The sequence below is a fragment of the Aricia agestis genome, chromosome 4 (genome assembly GCF_905147365.1).
Source record: "Aricia agestis chromosome 4, ilAriAges1.1, whole genome shotgun sequence".
NCBI lineage: Eukaryota > Metazoa > Arthropoda > Insecta > Lepidoptera > Lycaenidae > Aricia > Aricia agestis.
In genome coordinates this window covers 19,600,216-19,613,269 of record NC_056409.1, presented here as the reverse complement: position 1 = coordinate 19,613,269, position 13,054 = coordinate 19,600,216, and the positions used below count along the sequence as shown (strand labels likewise).

At 36.1% G+C, this 13,054-nt stretch overlaps 3 protein-coding genes across 5 annotated transcripts in view; 1 reads left to right on the top strand and 2 right to left on the bottom strand.

The window, feature by feature from the left end:
- LOC121726020 (metastasis-associated protein MTA3) overlaps window positions 1-980 on the bottom strand; it is an 80,699-nt gene extending 79,719 nt beyond the window's left edge. Inside the window, exon 1 of the mRNA XM_042113235.1 lies at window positions 609-980. Coding sequence (XP_041969169.1) covers window positions 609-636 — 28 coding nt within the window. The 5' untranslated portion in view covers window positions 637-980. The remainder of the gene's footprint in view (window positions 1-608) is intronic.
- A 488-nt stretch (window positions 981-1,468) lies between these two features.
- On the top strand, window positions 1,469-12,997 carry LOC121726500 (protein transport protein Sec23A). 2 transcript variants are annotated; one of them, XM_042113885.1, is made up of 13 exons: window positions 1,469-1,616; window positions 1,705-1,992; window positions 2,107-2,362; window positions 2,437-3,007; window positions 3,366-3,508; window positions 3,605-3,744; window positions 4,331-4,449; window positions 4,787-5,092; window positions 5,483-5,657; window positions 6,396-6,551; window positions 11,607-11,672; window positions 12,575-12,595; window positions 12,858-12,997. In XM_042113885.1, exons 2-13 carry the CDS (start codon window positions 1,714-1,716, stop codon window positions 12,945-12,947), a joined length of 2,322 nt encoding a protein of 773 aa, XP_041969819.1. In that variant the 5' UTR covers window positions 1,469-1,616; window positions 1,705-1,713; the 3' UTR covers window positions 12,948-12,997. The 2 variants fall into 2 exon arrangements, with proteins under 2 accessions (XP_041969819.1, XP_041969820.1); XM_042113886.1 differs by lacking the exon at window positions 12,575-12,595.
- On the bottom strand, window positions 7,172-11,342 carry LOC121726499 (probable basic-leucine zipper transcription factor F). 2 transcript variants are annotated; one of them, XM_042113883.1, is made up of 5 exons: window positions 11,019-11,342; window positions 10,654-10,750; window positions 10,501-10,586; window positions 8,252-10,435; window positions 7,172-8,159 (listed from the first exon to the last, which is right to left on the bottom strand). In XM_042113883.1, exons 1-5 carry the CDS (start codon window positions 11,104-11,106, stop codon window positions 7,216-7,218), a joined length of 3,399 nt encoding a protein of 1,132 aa, XP_041969817.1. In that variant the 5' UTR covers window positions 11,107-11,342; the 3' UTR covers window positions 7,172-7,215. The 2 variants fall into 2 exon arrangements, with proteins under 2 accessions (XP_041969817.1, XP_041969818.1); XM_042113884.1 differs by lacking the exon at window positions 11,019-11,342 and having other exon boundaries at window positions 7,172-10,435; window positions 10,501-10,765.
- Window positions 12,998-13,054: the final 57 nt, after the last annotated feature.

Sequence of the window (13,054 nt, the reverse complement as noted above, 5' to 3'; positions counted from 1 at the left end):
GATAGGAAGTAGTGTAGAGGAAGAACTAATTAGCATTCGACGCGGCGGCCGCGACGCGCGCCACACGGGCAGCTCCCCCCTGACGACCCGACGACCGACCACTGGACCAAAGCGCCGCCTAAACACTACCCAGCATGTCCCCACGTTCATCCACCCATTACACATCTCTCCACACTCCGAACTCCAGAAAAAATTACTAGGTGTTTTGACAACATACACCATAACCTTAAAATCTCACGTCAAACACGGCTAAATTTTAAAATAACTCCTCCAAAATGTATAAAAAACAGTCGCGGTCGACTACCGTTTACACTTTACAGTGTCTGACCATCCGTATGTAGATACGCGACCGATACAAAGATATCTAGATGCAAAATATGTCCTATTTGAAGAATTTGGTAAATCGTCCGAGTTGTCAATAAATACGAATGAACATTGTTTTCACGCTAAAATCTCCTTAAACACTTTGAACTGTGTGCAAATAAGGCATTTTCTTTGTTGTACTAATTAATTTGAACAAATAATAAAGGTGCGACAATCAAAGCAAAGCACCGCTAGTCGGCTGGCGGTGAACCGGCGAAGCTACAACAAAAATAACCAAAACTTACCGCCGACTCTGTACATGTTCGCAGCCATTTTTATACACAATCACTATTCATTAACACTTAATTAATCTACATCTGACACAATTTATAACTATAACACTATGTAATTGAGCTTTTAACAATGTTTTTCATCACGTTAACTCCGGACGCCTTTCGCTGATCGCCATTTTCTTTCACACTACCTACTAATTTGGCCAGTGCGCAATCGCAATTTTTGGCGTAAACTTCCTGCTCTTGAAACAAAGCAATGACATGTCATTAATTTTTTGTTACGGTTATAAATCCAAAATGTTATCCTTTTAATTATAAACTCAATTTTATACAGAAAATCATGTCCCGTGTTAATTAGATACAATTTACTATGGCCATTACTAAAAAAAATAATGCATAGAAAACGTTTCATTATAATGTGTGTACATTACTGCTGTTGTGATCCGTGTGTACATATTTTAAATAATTACGTAACAAAAAAGTTATTATTATTGGACAAACTAAACTACACATGAATAAATTGTTATGAAAAACGTACCACAATTAAAAAAGTAATATAAATCAATTAAATAATAAATAAATATAATTTATTTGTACTACTTATTATGCGTTAAATGGAACGTTGCACAAAGCCATAGACAAAAAGTGCTTCTGTATTTTATGGTTGCAAATTTATTTATCTAATCTGTATTTAATTTACAAAATAAATTAATTTTAATTAAATAAAAGCAATTATCATACGTTGCAGAAAAATTGTTTCATTTAATTCACATTCATACACAAAGTTATTTTTAAGCATTTTTCAGGCGTTGCGTATCAAGAAATGACGTGGCTGAAGTGACAGTTCACTATCCTCTATCATCTATGGTTGTTTTTGACAATTGCCAAATCAGCCTGAAATTGACTGGACCGTCTGGAGAAGTTGTAAAAAGCAAAAACAGTGATTTTGAATGAATTAACATTGTTATAATTGTGTAATCAGCTAGATTTTCTAGCTACCATTCAGTACATGTTAACTTGGTGCGCATAAAGTGACCATTTTTTTCACAAACGATTTCCGATTTTTCTCTCAAGTGATTCATGGTTTAATTAAGTTTTTCCATTCTAGACTACTGAGATGGCGACCTACGAAGAATTTATACAGCAGAATGAGGATCGTGATGGTATACGGTTCACATGGAACGTGTGGCCGTCCAGTAAGATCGAAGCAACAAGACTTGTGGTGCCTCTAGTTTGCTTGTATCAACCACTGAAAGAGCGGCCAGATTTGCCACCGATACAGTATGAGCCAGTACTCTGTACACGCAATAACTGCCGTGCAGTCCTAAACCCTATGTGTCAAGTGGATTATAGGTCAAAATTATGGGTGTGCAACTTCTGTTTCCAACGCAATCCTGTAAGTGTTTTATTTACATACTTGATCAAAAGCCAACAATCAGCAAATTTTGAAAGTTAAGATGATTAAATTAAAATTTTAGTGCTAATGTTGTGTTATTTTATATTTTTATAGTTTCCACCACAATATGCTGCAATATCTGAGCAACATCAGCCAGCCGAACTCATTCCCAACTTCTCCACAATTGAGTACACAATAACCCGAGCTCAGAGTATGCCACCCATCTTCCTTCTGGTTGTGGACACATGCTTAGATGAAGAAGAACTAAAAGCTCTTAAAGATTCCCTTCAGACATCCCTCAGTTTGATGCCACAAAATGCTTTAGTTGGTCTTATTACTTTTGGGCGTATGGTGCAAATTCACGAACTTGGTAAGTTTTTTTAGTTTTTCAGGATTCATATTTATTCTTTAAAATAAGAATACTAAATTATAATACAATTGCAGGCACAGAAGGCATATACAAGTGCTTTGTGTTCAAGGGCACAAAGGATTTGACTGCAAAACAAATACAGGAGCAGCTAGCTATTGGCCGCGTCAGTGCCCCGAATCCCCAGCAGAGACCCGGAGCTCAACCTCCTCAGCCTCCAGCTCACCGCTTTCTGCAACCCGTCAAACAATGCGACATGGCTCTCACTGACTTGCTAAGTGAACTGGGTCGGGATCCGTGGCCCCTCGGTGTTGGTAAACGTCCCTTACGTAGCAGTGGAGTGGCTCTCTCCTTGGCTGTGGGACTTCTAGAAGTCACTTATCCCAACACCGGTGCCAGAATTATGATGTTCCTCGGAGGCCCATGCTCGCAGGGACCAGGTCAAGTTGTAAACGATGAGCTTAAGCAGCCTATCAGGTCACATCATGACATTCACAAGGATAATGCTAAATACATGAAGAAAGCTATCAAGCATTACGAAGCCCTGGCATTCAGGGCCGCCACAAATGGACATGCTATAGACATTTACTCATGTGCGTTAGATCAAACTGGTTTAATGGAGATGAAACAGTGTTGTAATTCTACTGGGTATGTATAATTTTTTTTTAAACAAAAGTAGTGCCTTATTTTTTTTATGAAGACAATATAAATTTTTTGTAATGTAAGAGGACATTAAATAAGGATTCAAATTTCATACATAACAATGTTTTGTTAGTATTCATATTGTGATGTATTTTAAAATATTATATAAGTTATATTTTATTTTATGCCAAATTGTCCTTAATTCATGAAGCCCCAAGCGGCCACATCCGGCCACGATAACAATAGATAAAGTATTGTGTCTCGTTTTTCCATGATTGATGGGTTTATTTATGGGATTGGGTAATTATTATAAGGACAAATTGGTGTTTAATCTTATTGTATGTTAACATGTAGTTCGTTTTAGTGGCCACATGGTGATGGGTGATTCCTTCAACTCTTCGCTGTTCAAACAGACTTTCCAAAGAGTATTTGCTAAGGACCAGAAGGGAGATTATAAGATGGCATTTAATGGCACTTTTGAAGTTAAATGCAGTAGAGAACTTAAAAGTAAGTTTTCCACAATTCAAATTTAATCATCAAAGTGTTTCATAATGTATGTAACAAACAAAATATGATGTGTATATATATTTTTTTATCTTTCAGTTTCTGGAGCTATTGGTTCCTGTGTGTCTCTAAACGTCAAAGGTCCATGTGTATCGGACCAGGAAGTGGGTATGGGTAACACAAGCCAATGGAAAATGTGCACCTTCACACCCAGCACTACAATGGCAATCTTCTTTGAGGTTTGTAATTTTTTTAAAGATTTTTCTACACTTTGTAAGTACTATATTTTGTTATTTGTTTACCCTAGTCTTTTTATTTATATAAAATAATGAATGTTGTTAAGAGTTTTGCATTGCATTAAGTAACAGTTATTGTTAAGTTACTTCACATGTATTCAGGTTCAGAATTTGTTAAAGGTCTAGTTGTAAAACACAAGAAATTCAAACATTGAGTCATTACTTGTTTCCTTCGCTTGCACAAGCTTCTTATGCAATAGGAGCATGATATGATACTTGATAGTATTTAAGTGGGCATGATAGTCATCAAAAAGATTGGTCAATCGCCAAATTCCTATCTTAGGGTTCAGGCTAAATAGTTACTGGTTTAATTAAAATTTACTTATTATAAAATATGTTTTAAGTAGATGTAGTAGGTGTGGTACACGAAGAAATTTATTCAGAGGCAGATGACAGACCACCGTCATTTGGTCGGAATATGTCAGTTAATTATGAACTGTTGGCTGGGTTTTACATAACGCGATCAAATTATGTAGGTCCCCCATCTGCCTATGAATCAACTTCTCTGATAGTCCCATGTATGTGTCAGGTGGTGAGCCAGGCGGCGGCGCCTACAGCTGGCGGCGGTCGCGGCTGCGTGCAGCTCATCACGCAGTACCAACACTCCAGCGGACAGCGCCGCGTGCGAGTCACTACCGCCGCACGAAAGTATGTCATTTGTAAAGAATAATAAATTAACTTTTTTACTTATTATTGTGTTGCTGTTGTTCATATAAATTATTCTCAAATTGCTGAATTCTGTCCGTAGCGGTCATTGACCCAGGTCATTGTCGGAAAACTTGTTATATTTCACCGTTTTTTATACAAACCGCGATTGACATGAAGTGACAGATGTTTCTAGTCTAAGGGCGATATCGTATTTTGCATACTCGACGTGAACTGAGTATGAAGCTTAGAGATTTAAACAACTTAATAAAATATTATGATTTTAAGAGTTTTTGGATTATAAACTACTATAAAATAAAAACTCTTAAATGTTAACCAGCTGGGGCGACGCGGCGGTCAACCTGCAGCACATCTCCGGCGGGTTCGACCAGGAGGCCGCTGCGGTCGTGATGGCGCGGCTCGTGGTCTACCGCGCGGAGCAGGAGGACGGGCCGGACGTGCTGCGCTGGCTGGACCGCACGCTCATCCGCCTGTGCCAGAAGTTCGGGGAGTACGCCAAGGACGACCCTAACAGCTTCCGCCTCGCTGAGAACTTCAGTCTCTACCCGCAGTTTATGTATCACCTCCGTCGCTCGCAGTTCCTGCAAGTGTTCAATAATTCACCGGACGAGACTACTTTCTACAGGTGAGCTACTTTCCTTTCCTATGTAGAATGTTTATTAAGATTGCTGGTCACTGCATTGTGATGAGAGAAGATTTTTTAGAGAACAAGGAATCTGTTGCCACTTGGATGATAATGATATTGACAAGGTTGAATTGATACAAAATGGTTTCAAAATGTCAGTTTATTCTTATTGTGTGTCTCAGACGACCAAGATAAATGATTTTATTTACTTATTTATTTATTATTATGGCCGCAAACAAAATGATACACATTTGGATGAGATTTACATTGTCTAAAACACCTATTTCTCACACACACATACAGTCACGACTCACGTTCATCAAGATGATGGTGGCTTTAAAAACATAAAAGTAGGAATGTAAAATTGTATCTATATCTTTCATATTCCAGGCACATGCTGATGCGCGAGGACTTGACTCAGTCGTTGATCATGATCCAGCCGATCCTGTACTCGTACGGGTTCGGCGGCCCGCCGGAACCCGTGCTCCTAGACACCTCCTCCATCCAGCCAGACAAGATACTCCTCATGGACACCTTCTTCCAAATACTCATTTATCACGGAGAGGTAAGCCCACTTACTGACAAATGACAATGGTATTAAGCACGTTTGATTGCACCGTACGCGCCGTATGCTTCGAACGCATCGCATGGTACACGAAATGCGGCGTGTACGAATATGTGCGAGGTTTCACATCCTTTTATACAATGGAATCTAAAATGCGTCGCGTTCGGCGTCGCGTGCGATCACATAAGGTATGCTATTTTTGTCTGTTAAGCGACTTTTCTAATATGCAAGACAATGATAAGTAGGTCATTCGTTATTTCTAGGTGTGGGATAAACAGTTTAATTGACTTGCAATAGTAAAATAAGAAACAGTTGAAAGCTGTAAGCAAATTACAGCTACTAGATGTTGCCTGCAAGTTGTAACTTAAACGAATTTAAAACAGGAAATCGTATTTTGCCTAGATGAAAATTCAAACCTATATTCGTTTATCATTTTTCAACCGATATCCAAAATCCATACTAATAATAAAATATGTAAGTAAGTCTGTCTGTCTCTCTGTTTGTTACCTCTTCACGCCTGAACCGCTGAACCAATTTTGCTGAAATTTTGTATGAGGATAGTTTGTAGAGTCCCAAGAAAGGACACAGGGTACTTTTATCCCAAAAAAAGGTACGGTTCCTGCGCTATAAATGAATTTTGGCGCAACGAACTTGCGGGCATCATCTAGTTCTTGTGTAAAATTATCATCAATGTCTCCATTCGTTTTGCTTACCGTTTTTTAAACTTTTTGCTTACAGACGATAGCTCAATGGCGCGCGCTGCGGTACCAGGATATGGCGGAGTATGAGAGTTTCGCGCAGCTGCTGCGGGCGCCCGTCGACGACGCGCAGGAGATACTACAGAGCCGCTTCCCCGTGCCCAGATACATCGATACGGAGCATGGTGGCTCGCAGGTATACACTTCGTTACCATGGGAAACTAGAGGTTTAGGTACCCTAGAGGCAATTAATTCCTAGGCAGTTGATAGGTCATGTGGTCGGCTTATGTCAATTCAATGTTAGCTGTGATCGGTCGGATGGGTTTGACCTAAGGCGACCAAATTACTTAGGTCCGCAATCTGCCAAGGAATCGACCTCCTTTTCTGATGAGTACTATGCTGGGTAACTGGCAGATAGGTCTTAAAAGAAAATCAAATCAAAGATTTTTTTCCTAACTTGATCCTATTTACAAACTTACAAACCAAATAGACGAAAAACTCATAAAGATACAATCTATATAAAAGTTTTAAAATTGTGGCATGAAATACGTGCAAAACTATTTCAGGACAAGATAACAAAAATAAATGAAATCTGATACAAAATATATTTTTATTGCTCTATGTAAACAATATAAAATAACATATTATTAATGTGCCTACTGTTGGTCAGTGTGTGGCAGCTCCCAATCCCGCTAACGAAACAAAAAGTTTTCAATGTTCTGGATGTGTATTAAATATGTGTATAGTATAAAAGTATTAAATATATTTCCGTTTTCTGGTACCTGTAACACAAGTCCTTCAGGTACTAAGCACGGGCCAGACTGGCGTGGTGTGAAGCGTCCATAGATATAGATATATTACTAAATACTTTCAACGCTTCGAAACTTACTTCTTGAAGCTAAAGCTCTTGCCAGCATAACATTCACTTTGTTCTGTGATTGTATGAAGCTTCCGTAGCCTCTATCATTTGCCTCGTTGTAGTCGTTGTTAATCAACGGTTCTAGACTTCTCGACACAACTTTGTCGTTGCAACATTCGTACATGAGTTGTGATAGGTATTCACGATCACAACAATCCTTATTCGAGGGCAGTTTTGGCGCAGTCGAATCTTTCACGACTTTATTCAAAAACTTGTCATCCAAATATTTTACATCGTGTTCTTCAGACATATGATTTTTTTGATAATCGTAATTTGTATAGCTATTGATATTATATTGCTGACTGCTTCTTACGTTGCTAGTCGGTGGAGGAATATTTGTACGATACTTAGGTGGAGAAGGGTTATTTTGAATTTCATTCCTCTCTAGTGGTTTATAATAATTTACGTTTTTGTTTCTATTATCACCTCTCTTTTTATTGTGAGATGCCACTATGATATTTTGATTGATCGGCGACACAAAACTGTCCACATATATACCCAAAGGAGCAATTTGTAATTCATTCGTTTGAACTGTTTTTGGCTCTTCTATTTTATCTTTTAATAATTTATGCTTTTTCTGTCTTTGTATATCTTTATGAACTGATGCTTTCTTTTTATGTCTCGGTACTGCCAATTTGTAATTTTGATTGGTGATATCATAATTCTCTTGTTTATTTAAATTGCGCAAATATGTTTCAGTTGTAAATTTTGCGTTATCCTTGTCTATAATTTTTTTGTTTCTGTTACTGAATTGAAAGTTGTTGACTCTATTTTGAGGACCATTTTTTGAAGTGTTCATCTGCTCCAAATATTTCATTATTTTCTCCAAAACTGTATCTTGTATCATAATTTTGTGGGTAATGGATACAATTTGCGAAGTTGTCTCTATAAGAGAAAAGTTTATATTGTAGGAAACATACTTATTAATATTTATTTCGAGATGGTACTATACAATAGTATTTTTAATGCATAAGTACCTGCAATTTTGGCCGATGGAGTAGTAGTAATGTTCAACGGAAGAGATCTGGGTGTCGTCGTATACTTTGTAGATGAAGCTATATTTAATTCCTTCTTGAGATCCTCTAAAATAGCTATTTTAATTCTTTCAGCAATATTAGTAATCACACTTTTTGGTAAAGCCTTGTTTTCATCAATTATTACAGATTCATTTATTTTCGCATCTACATTCATTCTTCTGTCGGTTGCATTGGCATATTTCTGTGTGCATGGAACGGTGTCTACGGTGTACTCTTTATCTAGAATAGCCGCATTGTCTAAGTCCACATTGTGCATATTACAGTCGCGCGAATAGGCAGCATCCACATTTTTGAGCGCATGGTTTTGTTTTTGTGTTTCACTTGCGTAAGCGTCCTCTTCAATTTGACGATTGCCTCGTTCGGGCACGTTAGGAGTAAAATAAATACCCGGTAAACGAGGTTCTGTTCCAAGTAGCTTCTGTGATATTTTTGGGTAAAAATAATAACTCTTAATATTATGTGAGTTATGGTTTCTAGCTATGATGTTAACTTTCTCATATTCGTAATAGTTATGCTCATCAGCTTCACGACTGTAAATGTAACTTTTTGAAAATTGTGGTATTAATTTTGATATTTTATCAGTTTCTTTTGAAGCGCTTACACTGTTGATAATACTTTTTTCGGGGTGCAAATAGTTTACATAATGTATGCTTGAAACGGATACTACTTCTAGACTCGTCGATTTGATTTCCTTAATTGGTTCAAATAGATTTGATTGATAGGTTCTTCCTACTGCGTCCTTATAATACGGGTGTATTCTCTGGTTATTTACAACTGTTTTTAGTGGTAAATTTTTTGGATAAAAATAAATATCTTTGGGTATATTACTGTTGGCTGTTTCGCTTGACTTTACGACTTCATTTTGAATGTTATCATTGTTTAACATCTTAACTCTCTGTTGAGAAAATTTATATTTTGTATTTGAAGTATTTATCTTTCTGTTCCTAGGACGCAAACAGTTGGCGTAGTGTACGTTTGGAACAGACACAACTGGTATATTTGTTGTTGACAAAATATTAAAATACCGTTTTGTGCTTTTGGTTGAATCAATGTCCCTAAGATCTAAAATTGCTGTAGAAGTTTGATTATTTGTATTAAATTTTCTTCTTACTGGATCCCTAGTTGGTATCAAATTTGCTTTATTAACAGCTGTGTTCTCTAAAAGTTTTAAAACTTCGTGCAATTTTATGTCCAATTCTGATTGTTTACCGTCAAACTGATTATTATCTAAAAAGCTATTGCTTGGTTTTTTAGCTAAACTTTTTAACATTTCTATGAATTTATAAGGATTATTTTTTAATGTATTTAAGCCTGTTTCGTTGTACTCGTAAAATATTTTTCCATAACCACTTTTGTAAACTGGTGGTTCATCAATGTTATAATCTTTGATATTTAAGTTGTCATGTTCTTCATAGTACAAGTTAGTGTCGGATCTGGATTCCTTAGCAATTTCACTGGAATAAATAAGACTTACTGGTTCGTTTCTTGGAGCAATTGAATTTTTTTTTACTAAATTATTTGTAGCATAAGATTCATTGTGTCTGATAGTATATTCTATAGATGAATCGTCATTCAAATGGTTAAAATTAGTATCAGCGTTTGATTTAAAATTTTCTTCACTATTTCTACGTAAACTTAAATAATTTTTGTATAAATTTTGTAGGAATTGTACTTCCGGTTTTATTTTACTTGTAACTTGATTTTCTGTTGCGTCTTCATCATATCTTCTTTTTATGTCATTAATTCTACTCAGTTTCATAGTTTGTTCTGCATCCAAATGTAGTGTAGGTACAATATTTTGTTGCCCACCGATAGAATTGCTTTTGTTCCGTACGGACGCTGACTTATTTTGTAAGTTTATCTCCATATTGTTATTTTTCATAGGTCTGCTCATATTAACACAATTTCTCCAAAAGTGAAATAGACTCAGTAATGTTGGTTGTCCATTTTTGTAATCCAATACAACATCACAGTTGGTTTTCTCATCGTCTTGTAAATTATTCTCCACAATGTTATTTTTTATTCTCTCGTAGTTTAGATTGGATTCGGTGGATTGGTTTAGATCTGTTCGATTATTTTCACGTCTTTCCTTACTTTGAAGTAGTGCATCATGTGAACCTTTTACTGAAAAAAAAATATTTTAAGAATTTACCACAATATTTTACAAAAGATTAAAAATGTTTATTTACCTTCGTTATCCTTTATATCATTTTTGTTCGTGATATCAGTTTTGTTCGTCGTCAGCTCTATAATACGTCGTATATCGCTCGGTAAGCTGAAATGTTTATCAAAGTTTTATTGCTATCGGTGATCGGTCGTTAAATATCATCACGTCAACTCACGTATTGTTCTCACTAATGTTTACACTCTGCAGTCTCCGCGAAATCGCGGCCAAGTCCTCCTTTTGTATACTGTTCAACAGCATTACGCATAAGACATCTGAAAAAATTATGAAAATTAAATTTTTTCTTTTCTTCTTTTCAATTCTTTTAAAATATACTTCAAAAAGGAGTAGAGTATGTGTTTAGCTGTATATTTTTTAATGGTTGTGTTGTCTTTTGGATTGACTTTGTTGAGATCCGAATTATTTTGTGCACTTCTTACAACAATCGAGTCAGCTCTTGTCCCATTGCTCTACGTGTGTCTATAAGCTGGCCTTATTGAGCTGTTGACTCCTTGTAGAGCAGAAGGACAGAGTATATGGAACCTTTTATCTGATTTAACGGCTGTGGTCCCCGAGCGAGCGTTACCGTACATGTGACGACGGCCGCGGCCAGTAGAACGCGCCACCACATGACGACTTATCGCTGTTTATACTACTGACTTGTTATTAAACTGTTTCATCAACACATTGAGAGAAAAATGACATTAGCTGTTCATGTTGCAGTCGTTGTAATTTTATCCGTATTACTTGTCAGGGAAGGAACTTACATTAAGAACAAACAATTTGTTTTCTAGCACTACGAAATTATAAATGCTCTATCTCTCCTTGGGAACCTTACTACGGATTATATCAAGTTTTTATATATATGTACTTCGGTTGGCAATATGATCTGGGGGCACGGCAGTGCCCCCGCCAAGTCGATATTATATTCATAAAACTACCTGGTATGATCTTGAGTTGTTTTATGTGGACTATAATTTATAAACATGGCCCATGAGTCTATAGTGTTAACAAAACAGCTCATGAGTCACTTTATTAGCAGCTGTGCAAGCTTTATTAACAACTCATAGACAAAAAAAGGTGAAAATGACTATAACTTTTTTCTTAAATATGTTGTTTTTGTAATTTCAGGCGCGTTTTCTGCTATCTAAAGTGAACCCGTCGCAGACTCACAACAACATGTACGCGTACGGCGGGGTGAGTACTTTATCACTATGATAACTCAAGCGCTTACATTAGAGATACGGTTTAGGCAGTCAATTTTATTGTGCAATATCACGTATTGTGCAATATTATTGACCGTCTAGGGTTGATATTGAACGCGCCCGCCTTTCAATGTTATTGTTAAATAAATTGTTCAATGATATTGCACATTAAAATTGATCGTCTAGGGACCCACTAAGACAAATCCGGCTTATCATTTTTTGAACTTGTTCCTTGGTAATAAAATTCATAATTGGTACATCCGATCTGTCTGTTCTCGTATTGTGTGCGAGGTACGCTCACGAAAACGATTGGATTAGTTTTTACATATTTTCCTCTCACAACCTCGCTATAAGTGATATTATAGCATATCTACTATCTACTCTGAAAACAGCTTCAATAGTTGCAATGTTTAGATTAGATGTTGTTTGTATATGCTAAGTAATATTACTAAATAAAATATTTCATTTTATTTACTGCAGTAGACTAAAATTTATTTTTTATTTAAAAAAAACCAGTTATTTTGCCTGTTTAGTAATTTTTAATCAATTGTATCATGTATGGCATAGATAGTTTAATTCATTAAGTGGCTATGAGTGCATATGATTGTAATTAAAATAATTAATTTGACAGTGATGCCGTCCACTACTTTTTTTGTGGTGATATCTATATAAATTGAGTATTATTACATATTATCTTTTAAGCTATCTTTACCTAAAAGTTTTTAATAAGATTTTTAATTTCTCTAGTTCTGTGGTAGGTTTGAAGCATGGTTTAAATTTTTTATATAAATGCGATGTTGTAATCTGCACTTGCACGCATATTGGTAATATGCTGAGCTACGCATGGTTTGACGTTTGTTTTTTTTTGTTTCATCATTGTTGTGGCGATACCAGGCGATGCCGATACCATCTGCGGTAGTTTTTTTTTATTTTTTTACTTTTAACCTCAAAACGCTTTGTGGCTTACTAACAATATTTTATAAGGCTTTGGTTTCTTTCAACTTTTGATAATAAATAGTTAGAAAAAATATGTTAAAAGCAAAGTTCATTTTCAAGAACTGGGTTTTCGTGTTACTAGTTTTTATTTCATGGAATCTTTTGGAAAGAACCAACTACTGCTTTTCAATGCCAACAAATGTGGAGATTTACAAAGTATTTATATATATTTTTCCTACAGGACGGTGGCGCCCCCGTGCTGACGGACGACGTGTCATTACAAGTGTTCATGGAACATCTGAAAAAACTCGCCGTATCCTCCACAGCTTAAAACATTTCCAATATTCTATTAAATTAAATAAATTTTATATCTGGTTCGGATTAGGTTGTATAAAATATATATTCCATCATCCTATGTTATGTGTATATTGTTTGTTT